Below are 23451 nucleotides of genomic sequence, written 5' to 3'. Positions count from 1 at the left end.
AGATATAAAACAATCTGTCCCACAAACACAAGCAGCTGCTGCTTCCATGAGCAACACTGCCTTGTTCGCAAGTCTCCCAAATACATTTCTTTTCCTATGCCCAAGAGGTTAGGAGCCAGATGCAAGAAACCCAGGGATCAGACATGCAAACCAAAACATCCTTACAAGCCCACCAGCGGACTTTCCTAGGCATAAAAACAGTATTCCTTTGCAAGTCTTTGATTGTCTTACACCACCCCCAGCAGTAGCCCTGATACAGGCAACAGTTTCTGCAAGCTGTGCAGCCTGGGCTTCCATAACATCCTGCCACCTGGGCAAACAGCTGCTGCACAGGAAGGCAAAAGGAATAAAAGGGATCCCACCAATCTTTACAGAGCCAAGAGACAACAGGCCATTTCAAAGTAATGGGTTTGTTTGCTTTTTAAAAAAAAAAATAGGAAGAGCCAAACCAACATGCTTAAAGACATGCCAGCTTTGTTGATGGCAATTCACTTCCTCTCTTCAACCTAAAAGCATCAGGCAAGGTTCCCCTGGCTTTAAGAGAGCAACAAGACCAGCAGACTGCTGGCTTCTGCACACCTAGCCCTAACTACCAAGAGCAACTGGCAGCTCTTCCTGAGGCAATAAACTGAGACTGAGTTGTGTGATTAAAAAAAAAAAAAAAACAAAACACTGGGAAAGTTGACAGTCTTGTTGCCTTTCTACAGCTTCTTACTTCTGGAATTATTTGCAGTTGACTCTCAGTCCTGATCTCCTAGTCTTGATGGAGAAAGCTTCCCTGGACCCCAAAGCCCCAAAAATCATCAATGCCTTGTGGGACCAAGCAAAACAATTAAAAAAAAAAAAAAAAAAAAAAAAAAAAGGCTGCCTCAAGGGCACTGCAGCAGGTATGTCTGCAGAGGGGCAGAGAGTTAGCAAATTAACTGTTTTGTAGGGCTTGGAGGCAAGCTACATTCCTCTTGTGTGCTAAAGCATCTTCCAAGCAGACGGTCATTCACAGGCTGCTGACAATGTTTATAGGTGGAGAGGTGTGGGATGACATGCTTTGTGCTACGAGTTCCCCTTTGGATGTTGGGTTGGAATCCAGAAGCAGTGAGCTGCCAATGGACTTGTCCCAGTGCATCAGGATATCCTCCCAGCAGCAAAGACACGAAGCTAGCACAGCTTATGTCCTCAGGGTAGCACTCTAGTATGCATTTTTCCTTTGGCTTTTCACAAAGAGGGAATTACCTGGAGTGATTCCCATGTATATTAATGCACATAGAAACGGTCTTGTCAAGAAACAGTATAGAGTCAGCAAAAAAATAATACCTGCTCCTAAGTAAGCTATTTAAAGAAATAAATATTTCAATCACTTTTGCATCTGTAACCCCAGAACTGCCCTTTCCTAGCCCCTCAAAAGGTTCTGACAATGTTGTACTTAGTACTAAAATGTTGCTACAGTCCAAAATGAATAAATAATACAATTGTCATCAGTAGAAGTCAACACAACTAAAACCTAGTGAGTCAACACATTTAACAACAGAAAGACTCCGTCTAACAACAGTGATTTCAGCCACAATTTAGAAAGCAAGATAAGAGTTTCTGTTCATGTGTGATGCAATTCTTTTTTTTTTTTTTTTCTTAAAACCACAGCTCAGAATTCTTTCAAGACCAGGACTACCACCACTGATCTACTTCAATCTGTATCAATTGTTATACAAAAATACTACCATCAATTTTTGCACATATCAAAATCAAAAGCAAAGTAGAAAGCAGGATTTTTGGAGGATGGTACTAACGGATACACAGCTTAATTTTTGCTTAAATCTAACAAAAAGTAGCAAAAAACAGGTTCAAAAAAACAGCTGAACAGCTACAGATGTTCTGAAATATACACTATAAAACAGTTTATTAGTCTAGATATTAAAAGTTCTGCAATAACATCACATTCACTGAGTATCTCAAACTTTTTTGCATACTGTTAACAGAAAACACCTCTAAAAAGGTGGATCAGTCTTGTGAACCTAACCAGTACTGCTATTATGCATGTTAATATATGCTTTTGATGCCAAAGTCTTTTTTTTTCTCTGAAAGTTCCTATCAGAAGTTGATAATAGAATACTTGATTATTTTTCATACCTTGCCAGTATTTTAATCAATTTAAGCCTTTTGTTTAAGGCACAAAGAATTGACAAGTTGAAGAAAATAGACATAATGGAAAATAATCAAACCAGAACAGTCCACACAGCTTCTTTTCAGTATGCAGATACTTCTAAAAATTTATCCCAACGTTTTAAAGTACAAGAGTTTCACACCAATAGGAATCTCACCAGTGCTGAAATTCACCTTTAGAGACAGAATGATCATATCACTTGCAGACAAGTAATAACTGTATCTCCTACCAAGCACACATAAGGTCTTCTCTTTAGTAACAAATATTCTGCTGACATAATATTCCACTTCTTAAAAATGGTCCTTCAATGAGAGCACTCACTTTTGAAGCCGCTGGTTCCACTAGTCTCTGACGGTGACGTGTTGAGCTGAAATGACTCTTCTGAGGCGTCCCTTCCTGACAGCGAATGGAGAAAGGAGAGGGAGAAGAACAGAGAAAAGGGAGGGAAATGGATCGTGGAGGGGATGGAATGGAGGATGTTGGAGAAGGGAGAGGGAGAGTATTTAACTGAACTGCATTTTCACTAACTCTGTAAAAGCTTTATGAAATCAAATTTCAATAATTTCATCATACAAATATCAAAGAAAATGAACCCGTTGGTAGAAGTAGCCTCATAAGGTTTTTATATATGTATTATTCATATGCATTTAATGATGCATATGCTGTGTACTTTAAATAAGCATATATACAAGCCTAATTCATTTTTAGATAAGCACATTAAGATCAAGATTAATTTTGCTACTCTCATGTCTTTATATTATCTTGCATTTTCTATATCCATGTAAGAAGCTGCACACAAAAGAATCCAACCCATCAGTCATCTTGCCCAGCTGGATCTATACTCTAACCCAAAGATCAGCACCTCTTCTAGTGAAATACAACTAAGACTTCCATTCTCCACCCAGAGCTTCAACAATCAACTACATTATGTTTTAGAGATTTGTACCTAGCAGAGATTAGTACCTGTTCCTGAGAAAGCTTGAGAAGTAAGAGATTCACCCATGGCAAGGATAATCATTTCATCTTTCAAAGGAATCTGAAAGTGCATTCCACAGAAAAATACAGAAGCACCACAGTCTTTGAGTTATTTAGGATAATACCTTGCTGTAACCAGGCTGAAAATTACCTGGATTTGCTGGAGTTGCAAAAGTAAGACTACCTCTTAGACTTTAAACAGAAAACCAAATGGTGCACTGTTTGTTCTTGTTACTTCATTTGGTTTCCCCATCTTAAGTAAACAAAATTCATATCAAACAGCCTCTAGAATAGGGAACCAGTTTGTCCCTAACGTTTTCCTACATGGAGCTGCTTGCATTTCAGAAAAGTAAAAACTAATACATCATCCCAATGCATACTCAAACTGCTTAAATACACACAAAAATTGAAACCAGAAACAAATATAAAGTTTGAGCAAAAAAATGTATTTTGAACAACTAAGTTGTAAAGTTTTAGTTTGTACAAGGGAGAAGTTAAGTATTTGCTTCTCCTTTTCCTACAATAAAAGGAAAAAGCGCCATGGGTTTTATTTATTTTGCTGGGCTTCCGGTCCATCAGACCAGTACATCAGATTATTAGAGAGGCTTTGTATCTTTTTCACATTCACGCTTTACCCTTTACTGAAATTTTCATCTTGATATTTTTCAGACATCATAAAGCTGTATCAAAGAGGTGCTCCTCTAACACAACTAAGAAATATTCTACACGAAGGTATTAGAATGAAGAGCTTTTATAGAAAATGATTATATTTATCCCTACATCTTGACAGACTAAATACTTACTGCCAGCTAAACAGTTTTGCAATGTTTTAATCATCTAAAACAACAGCACTTACTCTTTTTGCTTTCAAAGTTCAGTAAATTTCTAAGCTAATTTTCTATGCAAATTCTACTGAATATGGTTACTGAATTTTCAACAAGTAATTCATCACAAACAGACTGAAGATTAAACAGCTACTCTGTCATTTCTAGAAATTTTAAGGCAACCATAAAATTTAACTTGCTCTTTAACTTCATAAATATTACTTTTATCAAAAATAAGCACACTCTACTGTGTTTCAAATTTCAGCCTTTATTTAGGCTGAATAAAATAATAAAAAAGTCATATAATAAAATCATTATCAGATGTTACCAAACTGCCAGGATTATAAAATATTTATATAAAATATGACATATTATAAAGCATCGTAATATGCAAAAAAAGTATAAAATGCCTAGCAACTTCAATAATATGCTGCTTTATGATCATCATCATTGCTGAAATTTGACTGGCGGTCTCATTTCTTTCCGACAACAGGAAAAAAGGCCCATCACCACCACTTAGAGGCTTTGTAAAAAGAAGTAGGTTCCTGGAAAAATCTATAGGATGAAATGAACTATGAGTAGAACATACTACCTCCAGAAGACACACTTTTTTCACATGAATTAACAGCAATATCTAGGAGGCAAAAAAAGAAAGAACACTGCAAGCAACTAAGCAAAGGAGCAAGAACACAGTAGTGAAACAGAGTCCCCTTGCCTCTGTCAGAGTATTGGTCAAGAGGGTTGCCAGTAAAGATATACTTTTCTTTCTCTGAGTTCAGTCTTTAGAAACTCATTCCCATTCACTCAGGAAACCATTAGCTGGAGTTCCTAACAATGTACTGATAGAAGTGCATGAGTATACTGGTTTCACTGAATAACAGTATGGAAATTTAAGTCAAGAAAAGAAGGTAAGACAGATACTGATGGAGCAGCATCTAGATCTGACTGAATTGCATGCTTAGTGTCTGACTGGAACTATTACTGTGTCTTTGGCAATAACCATGAAGTGCTCCTTAATAATTCTTACTGTGAATAGTTTTACCCGTCTTGTACCAACAGAGCTGTGGGAATTAATCACTAATATTTCATCCTACCTGCTTACTTACACTTAAATGGCTTCCTGGAATCAACAGTACAAAATCATCCTCGATCAGTCAAATGCTCTGATACAGTCCCTTGAGGAAGGGCCAAGTCATAAAAAAAAAAATCATTAACTTCTCTAGTGAATAAGTGCATCCAGAAGAAGTTTCATAGAGAACAACCACAGTTTTGCAAGCTAATTTAGCACATGGGAAACAAGGCACACAACTCTGTTGACTTCAACATACATAACCAAGCACTTCCCAGCTTAGGGTTTTCACTGCAATTAGACAGTAAACGCTACTTCCTTGCTTCCACTTAAGAACCTATTCTCTTTAAAGCTAAATTCAGATGCACAGATTGAACTATGGAGTCCTTAAAGTTTTAAATTTTCATTAACAGCTTTTGTAAAAAGGAATTTTAAAAGTGTTTACATGTATTTACATGGATACATAGAAATTACCGTCAACACATAGAATATTCTGTCACTGCGTTAACAGATCACTTCTTCCAAACTACAAACCCCATTAAATGTATCAACATGTTGAACAAAAATTAAACTAATTATGAATGTTTACTTGTATAGAATGTAGAATAACAGAAATCTTGAACATACATGTTTACATTTGATCACAAAAGATGAAGGCCAAAGCTCATCTGGAGCTCAATCTGGCTACTGCCGTTAAAGATAACAAAAAACGTTTCTATAAATACATCAACACAAAAAGGAGGACTAAGGAGAATCTCCATCCTTTACTGGATGCGGGGGGAAACTTAGTTACAAGAGATGAGGAAAAGGCGGAGGTGCTCAATGCCTTCTTTGCCTCAGTCTTTAGCAGCAATACCGGATGTTCTCTGGATACTCAGTACCCTGAGCTGGTGGAAGGGGATGGGGAGCAGGATGTGGCCCTCACTATCCATGAAGAACTGGTTGGTGACCTGCTACGGCACTTGGATGTGCACGAGTCGATGGGGCCGGATGGGATCCACCCAAGGGTACTGAGAGAACTGGCAGAGGAGCTGGCCAAGCCACTGTCCATCATTTATCAACAGTCCTGGCGATCGGGGGAGGTCCCAATCGACTGGCAACTAGCAAACGTGACGTCCATCTACAAGAAGGGCCGGAGGGCAGACCCGGGAAACTACAGGCCTGTCAGTTTGACCTCAGTGCCAGGGAAGCTCATGGAGCAGATCCTCCTGAGAGTCATCATGCAGCACTTGCAGGGCAAGCAGGCGATCAGGCCCAGTCAGCATGGGTTTATGAAAGGCAGGTCATGCCTGACGAACCTGATCTCCTTCTATGACAAAGTGACGCGCTGGGTGGATGAGGGAAAGGCTGTGGATGTGGTCTACCTTGACTTCAGCAAGGCTTTTGACACCATCTCCCACAGCATTCTCCTCAAGAAACTGGCTGCTCTTGGCTTGGACTGGCGTACGCTTCGTTGGGTTAGAAACTGGCTGGATAGCCGGGCCCAAAGAGTCGTGGTGAATGGAGCCAAGTCCAGTTGGAGGCCAGTCACTAGTGGCGTCCCCCAGGGCTCGGTGCTGGGGCCGGTCCTCTTTAATATCTTCATCGATGATCTGGACGAGGGCATCGAGTGCACCCTCAGTAAGTTCGCAGATGACACCAAGTTAGGTGCGTGTGTCGATCTGCTTGAGGGTAGGAAAGCTCTGCAGGAGGATCTGGATAGGCTGCACCGATAGGCTGAGGTCAACTGCATGAAGTTCAACAAGGCCAAGTGCCGGGTCCTGCACCTGGGGCGCAATAACCCCAAGCAGAGCTACAGGCTGGGAGATGAGTGGTTGGAGAACTGCCAGGCAGAGAAGGACCTGGGAGTGATGGTGGATAGTCGGCTGAATATGAGCCAGCAGTGTGCTCAGGTGGCCAAGAAGGCCAACAGCATCCTGGCTTGTATCAGGAACAGTGTGACCAGCAGGGCTAGGGAGGTGATCGTCCCCCTGTACTCAGCTCTGGTGAGGCCGCACCTCGAGTACTGTGTTCAGTTTTGGGCCCCTCGCTACAAGAAGGACATCGAGGTGCTTGAGCGGGTGCAGAGAAGGGCGACAAAGCTGGTGAGGGGCCTGGAGAACAAGTCCTACGAGGAGCGGCTGAGGGAGCTGGGCTTGTTCAGCCTGGAGAAGAGGAGGCTCAGGGGCGACCTTATCGCTCTCTACAGATACCTTAAAGGAGGCTGTAGCGAGGTGGGGGTTGGCCTGTTCTCCCATGTGCCTGGTGACAGGACGAGGGGGAATGGGCTTAAGTTGAGCCAGGGGAGTTTTAGGTTAGATGTTAGGAAGAACTTCTTCACTGAAAGGGTTGTGAGGCATTGGAACAGGCTGCCCAGGGAAGTGGTGGAGTCACCATCCCTGGAAGTCTTCAAAAGACGCTTAGATGTAGAGCTTAGGGATATGGTTTAGTGGGGACTGCTAGCGTTAGGTCAGAGGTTGGACTCGATGATCTTGAGGTCTCTTCCAACCTAGAAATTCTGTGTGATTCTGTGACTATCAAAGTACAGAACTGATCATCATTTACATGTTATATTTGCCAGCAACACTTCCGTACAGTAGTGCAGAAGTATGATTAAGACAAGAAACAGTGATGTAAGCAGACTAAATCTTGGGAGGAATGGAGAACTCTATCACCAATATTAAAATATGTCAGAACAATTAACACTGATGGAAGAACTGGAAGTGTTTTTTCCAGGGACAGAAAAATCTTAACAACATCTTATACTTTTACGACTACTTATAATTTAACAGGTGATAACAAGATAAACACTTCTACACACCACTGCTTTTGCTGGAGTTCAGCGAGAGCATTTTCTACTAACATACACATTAGAAATACAAGGTAGTGCAGGAAGAAGTCTCAAAACACTAAGGTTGTCTGAGAAATCGTGCCAACTAGTCAAAAACAAATTAAATATTGGGTTTGCCCATATTTGCCTATAAAATATTTGCCTATAATATTTTTAAACTAGTTTTAGAATAATGTCTCTGAGCAAAGCATACGAATTAACCAGAGGTGGTGGGGTTTTTTTGGTTCTGTACTCTCTTCACCATTTTTTTTTTTTTTTTTTAAGTACCTACTGAGAAAGTGAAGCTACAATTACTACAGAACATGAGCACTCTTACTGAAATTGGAAAAAAAAAAAAAAGTCAAAAGGTATTTACCCAGTGACGTCCATACCCCACAGAGCACAATAGCTGATGATTTTTCCAGGATATGAGATACTAGCTCAAAATCCTCTACCTTCTAAATACTCAGGAGACAGAAGATTTACATCTTGTTTCTTCACCAAGGTATTTTAAATACTCTGTCTCAGTCTCTCTATAGACATTCCAATTTGTACAGCCACTCATTGTATTTGCGAGCAGAAATACTGCAGTCTGCTATTTAAAGTATGCATCTGATGGGGAAAAGATAAGGGTCAAGTGCCTGCTCCAAATCAGGATGAAAATTCATGACTGTTTCTCTTTCTCACTTTCAAAGCCAGTATACAATTCCTTTGAAGAGTCTTCTCTAAAAAAAGAATCGGAACATTTTTACAAATGTAAGATGGACTTGCTTGTATTTCTGAAAAGATATCCACTGGTTTAATGGAAAATGCACTTCAACTTGTCAAGTATTTCTGTTGATCTCAAGACTCTGCTTTTCCCAACATAATTTTTATCCCTCCTTAACAAAAAGCCTTCTACTCTCAGTATAACACCATGCAAACCCAGCTCTAACTCAAAAAGATCTGGTGAAAACAGTCAAAGATAATACATATCACAGGAAGGTTATGTCATATTTAGCCAACAAAAGATAGCGAGTAGTGCAAACTAACCCAAATTAATAGAGTCAGAATTACAGAAGAAGTTAAACATTTGGTTACAGTTGCAGAAGGGTTTGCCAATGGTGAAAGACAAGAGAGGAGATGAGTCTGGAGACAGTGAACTTCTGTTCTAGAGCACTGATAGCGCTATACATGTAGGTTCCAAGCACGTAAGTTGCTACAATATTCACACAAGGGCTTATTAAGAAACTCCAAAAAGGAAAAAGCCCACAAAAGATAAAAATCTTCTCTACCCTAGCCCCTTACTAAGGGTCTTCTTCTTTTGAACAGTTACAAACAAATGTAGTAGTATTTCAGAGGAAAGAAATACCATTTTCACTGATACATTTATAATGAATATTCTGTCCTCTGCTTCAATGTAAATAGGGTTAGCAATACAATGGGAAAGTTTTCTCACCGCTTTTAAAGCGTTATTTGTCCTTCCATTACATGATATTCTAAATCCAGAGTGAATAATAGTACTAAAAGGTAGAAACTGCCATAAAAAGAAACACTCTTAGTCCCATCCAGAGAAAAATTAAAACTTGAAATAGTTTTCTGATTAATTTTTTTGGAATACGAAACCATTTTATGTAAAAGAATAAGCACAAGTATAGTGTGCACGTAGTACTCAAAAATTTGATTCACAGCAAATATAATTTGTTATCTTTTAACCTTTCCCTGACATCCAATAAGAAAGTAGGAGAAATTCCTTGGAATACAATCAATCAAAAGAGCAAAGTATTCATGAACACAGCAGAAAAAATTACTTATGTTTCTAGGTAAAATAAAATAAAATAAAAAAAAAAGCTTATTAAAGGTTTAAAAAGCATCTCCCAAAAGGAGAAGTGATAAGGTAACCTAGCCGTAGTAATTCCTGATAATTTTATTCAGTTGCCCAAGTAATTTAATGGAGCATTATCACAGACAAAATCTTTGTAGTGCATCAATGCCTCCTTAAGCAGGGGGGGAAAAAAAAAAAAAAAAAAAAAAAAAAACACTATCATGCCTTTTCCTTTACCATGTAATATATAAACTAATATAGCTGAAAAATAGATGCTGAAAAGGGTCTCCTTCCTTCCTATTATGGCTTGGAATCACCATAAGGTCAACTTAATTCTTTCTTGACACTAGCTAGCAAGAGTGGTAATCTTCAGAGGCCCTACCTTCCCTCTCATTACATTATATTACATTAACCCATGTAACATGAGATCCTGTACCAAACTGGGAAGCTGGGAATTCTTCTGTTACTGGCATTTTATTTTTCCTTCCTGTCTCTCTTTCAGAATGTACTTCAGGAACAGTCCAGAGCTTTGACAAAAAGACAGTTTACACCAGGAAAAGTCCCATTATAACACAGATGTCATTTCACAAGCATAAAAGTAGAACTAAATCAATGTGATTATTCCTATGACAAAGGAATGAATCTTCAGACTATTAAAATGCATATGTGGGCTGTGCCTCTAATGATACCAGGAATGCTAAAACCGTATAAGATTCTAAATCAGAATATATTCTAACAGCTCAGTTTTTTAGCACAAAATAATCAGATGGGTAGACTTGATGCAGTACTGTCTTGTTACGACATTAACATCAACAGATACGTGACACACTGCTAGACTGCTGAGTAGTTTTCATACTACCAGGTAGTGAAACTTAAAAAAGATTCCAGATTCATTATCCCCTGTGCAAAAGAACATGGGATATCTCCTTTTTAGTTTTAAATCATAAATACATTCCACCCACTTTTCTGCTGCTCATTTGGTACCAGCAGCTCCAACATTCGCTTGGACAAGGAATGAGTTATGGTGCAAGTTGTGCCACGGGTCCCCACCAAGAAGACTTCAACAATAACCAGATTCAGGAGTTCCTCTCCACAGGTCTCCCATTAGCTCATTCCTACCCTGAAGACAGACCTCACTGCTCCCCATACCAAATCTGTACCAAATTTGTAGTTCTATCCTGTGAAACAGGATACTGAAGTGATCCAGGTTACACACAGCTCGTACAGAGTCAGAAGGGTCATACCTGCTCCCAGGGTCAGCCAGTTTAATAAGCTGATAGAATAGGGCTATTGTGAAATTGATCACCGATGACAACAGCTAAACTGGTGAGTTCTTATGCCATACTGCTGCTAAAGCTCTTTATAATGAAATTGTCAGCAAATTCAAATAAGGATGAATGTTTGTCACTGGGACTTAACATATGGACAGAGATAACTTGAAAGTACAACAGAGATCAGCAATTGTTAACAGAAGTTGCCAGGACAGTGCATGCAAGAAACAAAACTGGAATTAAAGATAAGAACAAAGGTGAGAGTAGAGAGAAAACAGAATGCAGTTCTTTCACTATGGAAGAATTCAATGCATTTCTCATTACATCGTAACCTTACACCCCCCTGGTATTACACTCCAGCTGATAAAAAATTCTTTATGCACACATCAGCTGTATGTACTGCTCCAGACAGGGTTGTCTAATAAGGGCAGACAAACCACAGAGAAAGAAAAAGCTAGGATAAGGGTCAGTGTTTCAGAGGCAGAACTACCTTTCATTTTAAAAGGAAAAAAAAAGAAAACCCACACACTGAAAATGCAATGCATTCAGAGAAACTGTACAGTTACTACCAGCAAAGCCATACTGTGGATCCACGATATCCTCACAGGGTGAATGTCCTTTCCAGAGGAACAGGTCAGCTGCAATTGATCAGTTAACAGAAGCAACAGTCAGAAAACTCTCTCTTCACAAAGGCCAGCATGATTCATGTCACCAAGGGCAAATGGAGGAGAAATGGCAGCATCCTAAGTAATCCCTATCCAAGGGAAAGCATTTTAGGTAGATGGCATGCAGAAAACTGGTCAGGAAGCAGAAAGGGTCAGAGACTTATTTCATGTTCTAGGTTTGCAGTCCAAGAAATAACCTTGTAGAAAACAGAAGTCTCTGAGGAAAAAAAAAAAAAAAAATAGAGAAAAGGGGCACCACCAGGCATTGATTACAATATAGTTTAATTCTGAAGGCACAGAAGCCAGAAGGCAGGAGAAGGAGAAAATGTGATTTTGGCTGCATAGGCTGGTAAGCCAATTAAGCTACATACAGGACTTAACACCACTACCAAAAACAGTTTCCATGTAAGAGCAGTTAGCGCTGATAGCAGAGTAATCAGAGATACCAAAAGCATCTGAATTCTGTGTCACAGGCACATGCTCTTACCATGAAGAGATTTCTATCTCCAAATAGAAGTGACAACTGTCCTCTCTTTTCACCCCATTTTTATTAGCTGCCAGACCAAGCTCGGAAGCAACAGTGGCAGCATTCCATAAGGGGAGATGAATATACCAACCAACACCACAACCAGTACCTGATAGATTTGCAGGTAGCAAGCACTGAAGACAAAATTCACAGCAACAACTTCATCCACACCAGGCTGGACAGTGTTGGCAGGTCTATTTCAATGTTTTTGTGTTATCGTCGTATTAAACCCCATTCTTCAAGAGCACCTTCTCTGAACCATGATCTTCAAGTGTGCTTTATCCAAGATGAGCCCCATGCTATGTCCCCAAGACACAACTGCATCCTAGATTCTACACCCTTCAGTGTCCTACACTCCAGCCTGAGCACCTCTACATTTACATCTAGCAAAATCCATAGCAGAGCGAAGGCTCCCAGCCAAGACCCACTGTCAACTGTTAAGACCATACCCTTCAATATCTTTTATGCACCACAATCTACCTCTTGCCCTGTAGCCACTCATACTAGATGCAGTTGTTCCACTCAGTTACCTGACCAGCTGTGATCAGTCAAAGGCCACAGCGCTGATCTGCAGTCAGCATAATACACTGCTGTATGTCTGCACCTAAAGCCTGAATTTCAAAGCACAGGTCAAGTCTCAAGTCCCTTCCCTACATCACATAAGCATGTTAAAGGCACTCCTCACAAGAGATTAGGAAACACTGGCTAAATTAGTTCACTGCAACCAGTGTTTTTCTTCCCCATATCAAAGGAGAACTGCTGGCTCATAACTGTAAAGGTCAGATCAGTTCAAGGTGATTAACAATTTTAATTTCTATATATGCACAAAGCAAAAATATTAAGATATAAAAAACTTCATAGACGCACTGAGCTGGGCAGGAAGGGAGAGATGTGAAACAAGCAGCTTATTCTTGCAGATTTTCACGTATGCAAGTAGCCACAGCACACCATGTCCACAGCTAGTAGATTACTCTGGAAGTCTCAGCCTCAATCCTTTCACTGTCTTTCTCTACAATCCACACTTCTCTAGAGCAAACACCAGCAACAAACCAACTAACCAACCAAACAAGCAAACAAACAAACAAAAAAAACACAACCCACCACACAATGGTGAAATACATAAAACACAGCTCTTGATCAGTACATTCAGCTGCTTCCTAGTAACTTCACAATACACAGAATGCAGGATTCACACCCAACTGCTTGATACCTTTAAGTAACAATGCAAGATAACCAAGTGAAATGTTAAGTCACCTTCTACAAAGAAACCAAGTACAGCAGGTGCAAGATCAGATGATCAGTAATCAACTGAACTCAGAATTACGCTGCTTTTACAAATGGATCTAAGCCTGTAGTTAATATCAGTGCTTAATGAGGCTTTACATAAATTTAATTAAGTACAATATCTCTTTCATTTTCAGAAAAATCACGCTGAAATGTATCAGTAAGAACTACAGTGTTATAAAAATATAACAGGACAGCTTGTGTCAGATACATAGCATTTTTAATCAAATGTATAATTGTAAAATTAAAGTTTGTTTCAAGCATGTAAGAGCTTTTGCTACATAATTACCATATTAATTTCTGCTAAATTAACCAGCAATTTCATTAAATCAGCAAGACGTCTGTACTGTTAATGTGTGTTTAATTAATAATAAACATTGAAGGGAAATTCCAGCCACTATAAAAAAAAAAACAATATCTTTAAACACATTTTGATTTTTTTTTCCACAGTTTACATGACAGAAAGCTTCAAAAAGCTACACTCAGAAGGGTATTAACGAAGACGGTAAACGTAGAAAGCAGTAAATTGGAAAATCCATCTCCACTATACTGCAAGGTTAACATTCCTTGTCAACAGCAGGCAGAATTTTAAATTCTGGAAAGCTTTACTATGTGCACAGATGTAAATGTAAGAACAAAAGAACATCTAAACTTTGAAATTATGGAAGCCACCATTTACTACCTGCATCATGTCTTCTAAAGCACTGTTACATTATCAGTTCTAGTCTATTACACTGAAATCATCATCTGAAGGGTAATCACAATACTGTTTCTATCCAGATTGCTGAGCTAACACAGCTAATAGTGAAGCTGTACTTTATCCTGACACGCATACCAAGACTGTCAGCTAACTGTCAGCTGAAGAACAGAAGGGGATGTGTGTGTACGGTCACAAAAGCCACCGAGGGAAGGCAAACCAGTTAGGAGAGAAAGGCAAGCCCCATCTGACATTAGCGACACGCCAACCAAGCACACAGTCTACTGAGGAGGACATCCAACAAACCAACTCTTTGGCACAGCACACAGGGCTCCAGGCTTGCTGCTGACAACAGCCACACATACAGCACCCTAGGACTGGCATTTCTGGATCCAGCACCAGAGGTTTCACTTCCAGCTTCAAAATGGTGGCTACACAACTCAAGCGCACACTGATACTGCAGGTGGCCTCAGTGTTCTTTGTAAAGTGACTTTACAGAGAAATCAAAGACAGATGTAAAATCTTAACATCATTTCACAAAGAAAGTTAGGCTGCATACTCTGCAGTAACATAGTATTTTACACTTTTCCCCTAAAAATCAAGTTTAAGAGAAACCCTTTCCTTTTGGTATAATAAGGCAATGCTGGTTTTATTTTCCTAGGATGAGTGAGCACCCACCAAGACCATCCCTCCTTCTCTATTTAATTAGTAACTAATGGTAAAAATAACCATCCAGAGAAGTCCTGAAATAGTTATCCTTATAGATTTTGGTACTGTCTTACTGGATAACAAAATAAAATAGGTTCTAAAGTTAGTTGACTCTAACAGATTTTATCTTGAAATGGTTGCAAAAAAGTCACTAAACTTGCCATTCACCATTTTCTAAATGAAACATTAGACTGTGCTAACACAAAAGATAAGAGTGCTCGGACACCTCCCCTACGAAGACAGGCTGTTCAGTCTGGAGAATAGAAGGCTCTGGGGAGACCTTACAGTGACCTTCCTGTGCCTAAAGGTGCCTACAGGAGAGCTGGGGAGGGACTCTTGGTCAGGGAGTGGAGTGATAGGATAAGGGGGAATAGCTTTAAACTAAAAGAGGGTAGGTTTAGATTAGATATTAGGAAGAAATTCTTCAGAGGGCACTGACACAGGCTGCCCGGAAAAGCTGTGGGTGCCCCATCCCTGGAGGTGCTCAAGGCCAGGCTGGATGGGGCTTTGGGCAGCCTGGTCTGGTGGGAGGTGTCCCTGCCCATGGCAGGGGGCTGGAACAGGGTGATCTCAAAGGTCTCTTCCAACCCAAACCATTCTATGCTTCTGTGATAGTAGTACTTTAAAAAACAACAGTTTTAGTGACTGGATGAAAAAAGGGAAAATATCAAACTGCAACATTGCATATTTTGAAATGTTCCACATATTCATAAACTTTTTAAGCTCCAACATATTACAAACTCAAATTTTAAAAGACAAAGTCCTTCACCAAAGGAAATTTTCATTCTGCCATTATTCTACTTTTTAGTAGAGCTGCGTAAACAAAATAGTGAGTACAGAGAAAATACAAGAGCAAAGGAACACGGCAAATAGGAAATCTAAAAGCAAAAATCTTGTCTTAGGATATGATTTGTTTAGCTTGATTTTTTCCCTATTGCCTCTAAGGAGGCAAGGCACCATAATCAATTCAAGTCAATTCAGCCTCTGATGGCTTGAAAATTCTAGGATGTAGCAAAGGAAGCAGTAAATATTGCAGGATAGATACACACAGTCTGAACTTTTACTAACATTACTAAAAACTTAAGCATCGTTGCAAGTACCATTACATTCAACCTGTAATATTATCTAGTTATAGTTCTGATAGTTTTATGTCAATGCAGAAAGTCAACATATTGCACAAGCAGTAAAATTTCTTCATACACAGTTTTCCTTATATTGGTTACTATTGAACAGATCTTTGAACGCTGCCAAAACAACCTCTGTCAATGCATTTTTGACAAAAAAGGATTGGTAATTAGGTAGGGTCTCTCCAGGTATTACATAGCCTTTTTATGCCCTTTAATACATACCACCTTTCTCCTTGCTGTTTCAAATTCTTGAACTGTATTGGAAGATATAACTTTGACACCTCTGTATTATGTGATAGCTAGTATTAAACAAAATGGCCTGTTTTAAGGTCATGAGATCTTGATATTGAGACAATCAGGAAATTCAAGGTCACTAGTAGCCTTGCAGTCTTGAACAAATCACTTAATTCCCTGTGCTTCAAACTACCAAAGAAAACGAAATTCTATCCATATTTCAATGATAACAAGACACCAGGAAGGAGTAAAACAAAGATCTTGGGAGATGCAAAAGGTTAATTCGTTCTGAGTTTTCAATGTTGTGGCTGCAGATCGGTTAATCAATTTTTCACTATTATGAAAAAGGGAAAAGGAATATTGCCTTTACAGGCATTCAGAGCGTTTTTTCCCATAACTTCAAGGCATTAAGATAACTTAGTCCTACATATTCAGAAAGAGCACTAGAGGACCAGAATATGCAAGGAAGAAGGGAAACTGCATACAATTTTAGAGCTGATTGCTTCAAAAACTGATATGAAACAAGAAGGAATAAAACAATATTTTTTTTAATTTTAAAAAAGAAAAATGATAGCAACTAATAATTTTAAATGAAATGACGCTGATAACACACCAATACTTAAAAGACATAAAGTGCTGAAAATCAAATTACTTGAAGTGACGTACAGTAGTGTGACAGATTGATGACAAAATTGAAGGGATTAATTTAGACAGAGCCAAACTACTCTAGCAGAGGTTCAGAAGCTTTGAACTTCACATTCTGATGATATGGTGTAACACAAGAATGTATGCAAGCCTCTCACTGCATTTTTGTTACCTCTCATGCCAATATCTCCTCTCATCCTAGTCTCTATAACTTCACCAAAGAACTGTGAATTACAGAAAAAAGTGATTTGAAAATAGACTGAGGTCTTCAGACAACAAGCAATACAGTGTGCCAACTATGGAGGCAAGACCGCATTATAAATTCTATCACAGTTCTTCCCTTTTAGTTTTTGATTTAGGAAGTGTGAAATGTTTTTTATTATTATTTTTCTTTATTTTTTATTGTTAAACTAATAAGATGTTCATTTCTTGCTGATCTCTAATGTCTTCAATTTAGATCTTCAATATAATACTTAGGCTCTGTGCCAAGCTCTACATGTTCATCAGAAAAACTCTTTCAAGAAAGCCATCACACAGCACAGCAAGCACATAATAAAGATTCCATCAAAACACAGAATTTAGAAAAAGAGAAGTAATGTGCCATCAGTTATTTGACAAAAACCTCATGCTGGTATTCTGAGCAATCCTTATGGCCAAGGCCAGAATTCAAATCAATAAAAAAAGTATTTTACAATTTTAGCTTTCATTACAAACTGTAAAACAAACAAACAAAAACACCACACCTTTGAAAGCTTCCTCCCAACGAGAACTGAAATCAGAGGCTAGGACTGTATCCTGCATCAATTAATCCATCCAGCAACAGAAACTACTGGCAAATAAAGTAACTCATCTGAGGTAACTTGTTGTACCCCATTCTTGCAGCATGACCACAGAAGTTTAATTGTGTAACAATTAAGAAGTTAATTTGTGTAACAAACGCACAGCTAACAGTTTTGTTCAAACTGCTTGGCAGTCTAACCCATTAGTCTGCCGGATGCTCTCCCATTAGCACTGCTAGTTATGGCACTGCTCTCATCTCCTGGACTACATCCTGTTGAACACAAATAATCATTACAGTATTTCTTTGAACAAAGAACATTGGGGTATTTTGAAGGAGAAAAAGGAAAGAATGAATATCTGACAGGATTCTCATTGATTACTGCATTTCCTCAGTGACGCTAGAGAGAACACACATGAAAAAAATAGGTGTTTTAAACAGTATCTTTTTCTAGAATAGCCCTTTGGCAGAAACACAGTGTAGAAGCACTTGAAATTTCTCCCTGCGTCTTGTTAGAGCCTAAAGACAAGAGCATGCGCTTCACATACCTATAAGCCTAGCCAGCTTCACCAGGTTTGGCACCAGAAGAGCTTAGTATTGATCTGTCAGAGAGACTCTACATCAGAGAGAAACAATACTGAAATAATTGAGGTTGTCTTTAGGGGGAAACAGACAATCAAAAAATACACACTACTGTGGTTTGCAGTAGTGCTAAAAAATTAACTGGAATGTTCCACTCTTACTGCTGAAATAAAGCAAGGGGCATAAGGTGCTATAGAAACCATTATAACAACATTGATCCTAAACACGCGAATAAAAACATAGAAACAGAAGGGGAGAAAATGAAATGCATGCACAACGTAGGTGGTTGTTTTGTCACAATTTTATTTAAAAATCCAGAAGTACTTCATAAAAAGGAGACACCGAGATCACTTCTTCCACAATCTCATCATAGATGCTGAAAAATACACAAGCTTTCATCTGTAGTCTCAGTAAGAACCTACAAAGAAGGTGTATAAACAAAAGCCAAAAGACAAATAACAGAAAAACAAAGTTGGCATTACTGGCAGTGCAAAAGGCAAGCAGCATAAACAAACCAAAACACAAAGACTCAAGAAAGAAACCTGTGGTGAAAGATGAAGATCTATGCAGGGTCCTAAGAGAACAGACAAGAAAGTTGAACAAGAGCTATTTGAGAAAATAAGTTCAGAAATGCAACACAGATGAGTCAACACACAATCGGGAGTTTTCACCAGCTTAGCAGGCACACTCTCTAAGGCTGAGATTACTAACTTGAGAGGAACAGGGACAAACACAATGAGGTTCTTGCAGCCATCCTGTAAATAACCTTGTTAGTTACATTTCTTACCACTGGTACAAGGCAAAGCATACAAAGGCAGTAACATCTCCTACCTAGCAATACAACATACAGGCTTTAACTCCACAGGCTTTATTTCCAATCTCCTCTGCTGCCAACCCCAGGAAAACTATAGGTTTTGACTGCTTTGCCCTGGAAATCCTAAATTGCACTTTACAGACAAAAACAACTATTCAAGGAAAAAGTGATGAAATAAGAAAATGCTAATCAACTTCATTCCCAAGTGTCAGAAGCTATTCATCATCTTCAACAGTCAAGACATACAGTCTAACAACACAAGTTACGTGATCACCCCTGCATCTACATCAAACTAGTATCATCTTTTTTATGTACAGACACAAACACACACCACTGTGGGTTGAAGAAGCAAAACCAGGAAACAGCACATGAACTAATGAAGAATCACAGTACCACAAAATATAGGTTTTACTTCGAGTCATAAGCATTTTGATGTTCCTAATCTTTCATATATATATATATATATATACACATACACACACACACACACATTTATATACATTACTCCTTCCTTTCTTGCAGTTCTCTACATTTACTAAAATCTTGAGGAAAAAAAAAGAAAAAAAGAAAAAAAGTAATTTAAAACTAGGAAACTGTGCTCACAAGGGGCAATGGATTCCGAAAATCAATTTTCCACTCATAACCCAAATTTTTCAGCTGTGCCTGTGAGTGTTGTATTTAGAAAACATAAGAGAATAGGGAGTATTTTCAGGTTCTTCTGCACATAAGTTCTGACTGCTAGATTCCCTAATGTACCTGCAGAACTTGTGAAAAACTATCTTTTTTAGAACAACTCAAATGGTATCCTCCTCCTTTTGGCATAATTTAAAGCAGGAGAAGACACATTAAAAAACTATAAAATAAAAAAAAAAAAATCTCAAAGTAGCAGTAAATGCAAAAATACTGTATACACTTCCTTTTTCTTTACCATATATCCCTGATTTTTCACCTCAGAAGAAAAAGTTGCACTGTGGGACAGCAGGAGAAACTTCAATAGTTGAAATGCATCTTCAGACATGTTTCTGTTTTTTATATATACACACACACTTCTGATATAGCATCCTTTACCTGTACATAATGCCAAGACTATTCAACTACACAAAAAATATGTACACATAAGTTCTACTTTTCAAGGGCTAAAAGACTATCAAAAGAATTATAGCATGACGTTTAACTCTAGAACAACATATTAGACTGTAGTGCATTGTATAAACTAGGTATCTTGTGTATTCACTAGTTTCCATAGAGCTGAAAATAAAGACCAGGAGAACATACATTGTCTGCTAACAGGAATGGTTACCCCATCTTTTAACTAAGGCCACTTACTACTTTTTGTAAGATTATGGTTTTGATTACTTTAGCATTTTACAGAACTTGATTGATATTTTTCCTTTGTAGCATATGTACAAGGCTTAATTTTTTGTACACTGCTACTAAACTGGATCTCTTTCTGACAGGAATTATTAAAAATTCTTTCAGAATTTTCAACACACCTGTTCCCTTGCTTTGATAGAGTTTTGAAGTTTGGGGGGGAGGATACCCACACACCATCTAAGCGTTATTTAATATCCCTATGAAAACTAAGCCAGCTATATATACAAAACTAAGGAATTTCAAAAAGAACAACCTACTCTAAATGTAATTTGCTCTGTAGACACTAGTTCTGTAGAAGCTCAGTACCTAGCCCCTCTGAAGAGCTGTACTGGGTCTGGCTGGAATGTTAACTTTCCCGTCAGCAGCCCATACAGTGCCGTACTCTGTACTTGTAGAGCACACCTGTTCTCAAAGGAGCAGTCACTGAGTGCAGTTATCCTTTCTAGAACTAATCACAGTTGCTGCATTCCACCATGGAGTGCTAAATTTGAAAACTAAAGTCAAGGGAGACTTAAAGGGAGAGGTGGGGGAACAAAGGAGCAACAGGAGCACAAGAGCAGAAGCTGAGAACTAAGAACTGAACATCATCAAAAAGGTCACGAGCTGTTGATAGGAAAAGCTGTTGTTCTGATTTACTAGTCTTATAGGAGGTAAAGATACAGTGGTGGAAGAAGTCAATGTTATTTTAAAGTGGACAAAGTGAAGCCAAGAAAATAAAATTAAAAGCAACTATCAAATTGCAGTTTTGAGTTTTCTGCTTTGTGATCTTCACAATCATTTCTGTTTTTATGTAATTTTAACATTCAGCTGGGCAACTGGCATTGCTTTAAGCAAAAAGTTGCTTCAATCTATTGGGGAAAGGAATTAACAGCATGTCAAAGTCTGTGAGCAATTTCGATAAAAATCCACAACTTAAATGGAAAGTTTAACACTTAAAGTAAACACAGCACATCAACAAGTAGAAACAAATATGAGAAATCATATCAAACATGACACAAAGTGGCATCACAGACAAAATTTTAATGGGAAACTACACTAAAATTAAGCATCTTACAAAGAACTTCAAAATGACAACATGGAAAATTACTGATTTCATTAGCTGTGACAGTGAGTAAAAGAGTTTGTTAAAATTATCTGTCAAACTAAGAACTAACCACAGAATTGGGAAAAAATTGTTTTAATAAGTTCCTATCCTTCATGCAGATACAATCCCCGTTATTACTAAAGTTGCTGGGAAAACAAACAAACACTACAGATTTTGGTGGTAAGCTGTGACTCAGAAGCAGGGGCTAACTAGTGCACAGAGGACACCTGAACTGGTTTCCTTTATGACCCATAGAACACGACCAAGCTCCGTTCAAATCATTACGGATTCCACTTCATAGCTCACTGAAGTATTTTACATGAAGCAACATTAAGCTTATGCATTGCATTCCAAACCTAACACAAAACAGTCAGTCAGCTTTGCGACATACTGTAGACGTTATCAAGAAACATTACTGCAATTATCAAAAGGCATTAGAGAGAAGCATGATATGGGCTACAGACACCAAGCTGGCCCCATGCCAATTATTTTAGCTCCAAATGCAAGCAGCTTTATTTATTTCAAACCCTGAAATAAAGTGACCACAATACTAAGAGAAGACAGTAGAAAAGGTTAACCCCTTCAGGGAAGCTTTCACAGCTCAAAGAATAGCAAAATATGTCTGACACAAGGCCTTTTAGAAGACCTGACAAACCTGTAACAATGCATGAATGCCTGGAAAATAGAGGTAAATTAACTGATTAGGAGATTGTACACTCTTTTGGACCCCACAAAAGTGTCAGCTAATGAAGAGAGGAAAAGCATTCTTTACACCAGAGTCCCCTCTCTCAGAAAGTTGGTCTTTGCTTTCTAACAGCAACTACCACCGCCTACCACTAATTAAGCAAATAAAATATGTACTCCAACCTGAACACATCACCAAAATAGACCTAAGATACCCTGCTTTAAAGCTACCTGCAATAACTTGAAACTAAAGATGGCGCTATCAGTGGAAAAATAATAATTTACCAATATACCAAAAAAGATTACATTATACACCTGTGATTACAGCGATGCTCATGCAAACACCACATAAAACGAAGAAGTGTCACAATTTAGGTTGTTCTGAGCACTACTTTGCAGAGTAGCAACCCTTCAGTAAGCAGTGTTAGGACTGGATAGAAGCAAAAAGTGGAGGATGAATGCAGAGTGCAGGCACAAAGCTATTCCCACAGAACACCAGAAGATGTCCATCCTGCCTTCCCCTCAACTAATCTGAATCTATGTGAAAATGCAAATTAAAAAGTTGTGGTGGGTCTCTTTGTTTGTTTTTGTTTTGTTGTTGTTTGTTTTCAATCTTCCACCACTCTTGCACATGCTCACCAAGAAGCAGAGTTGGTGAATCAGATCTGATTCTCAACTACACAACTCCTCACATCTAGCAGGATGAAGCACACCCTGCTTCAAAATCAGTGAAAAATATGAAGAATCTTTCCAGAACCTCATCTATACTCATTTTCTGTTGCAGACTGAAGAGAAAGAGCAGAAAGTCTTCAGCCTTTATCACCATTTTTTCCTCAGCAGACTGCTTCGAGAACATATTCCCTATTATGAACAGCATTCAAGAGACAGTTACAGTCTAAATGATATTTCCTTTCTTCTCTTCCAGAGCACAGCTTACCAGCTGACCCTCCTTCACATCATCTTTCAATATTTCAGTCAGAAAGAATTATTTTCATGAAGCCTCCTAAATCCAGAAACTCACATCTGTTTAGGAGCCACAGAGAAGGTCATTTTTCTTAAGAAATCATTACTTTTCTGTTTGATTTCTCAGAACGCATTTTTAGGAGAGCCGATAAGCAAGAACCTGGAGAAAAACTTTAAGGTTTTACTTCTTGCAAAGGTCTAGGCACTACGCACAATATTTCAAAGTGTCTATAAAAGACAACTATTTTCCTGTTTTGGAGGTGGAGGAAAGGAATAGTCAAGGCCACAGTCACTGTGCTCCTTGCCGTGTTTTCCAGAAAGAACATGGAATTCACATAAATTGACTCACCAGTTCCACAAAAATAGCAACTCTGCATTT

At 38.6% G+C, this 23451-nt stretch overlaps 1 protein-coding gene across 6 annotated transcripts in view; it reads right to left on the bottom strand.

The window, feature by feature from the left end:
* MAST4 (microtubule associated serine/threonine kinase family member 4) overlaps positions 1-23451 on the bottom strand; it is a 307122-nt gene that overhangs the window by 182865 nt on the left and 100806 nt on the right. For 3 of the 6 annotated variants that reach the window (XM_084505107.1, XM_084505110.1, XM_084505112.1), the window contains one exon: positions 2477-2551. The exons of the other annotated variants lie outside the window; for them this stretch is intronic. In XM_084505107.1, coding sequence (XP_084361233.1) covers positions 2477-2551 — 75 coding nt within the window. The remainder of the gene's footprint in view (positions 1-2476; positions 2552-23451) is intronic. 6 annotated transcript variants of the gene reach the window in all.

The sequence above is a fragment of the Aythya ferina genome, assembly GCF_964211825.1.
Source record: "Aythya ferina genome assembly, chromosome: Z".
NCBI classification, from domain to species: Eukaryota; Metazoa; Chordata; class Aves; order Anseriformes; family Anatidae; genus Aythya; species Aythya ferina.
This window is presented reverse-complemented; position numbering and strand designations above follow the sequence as displayed.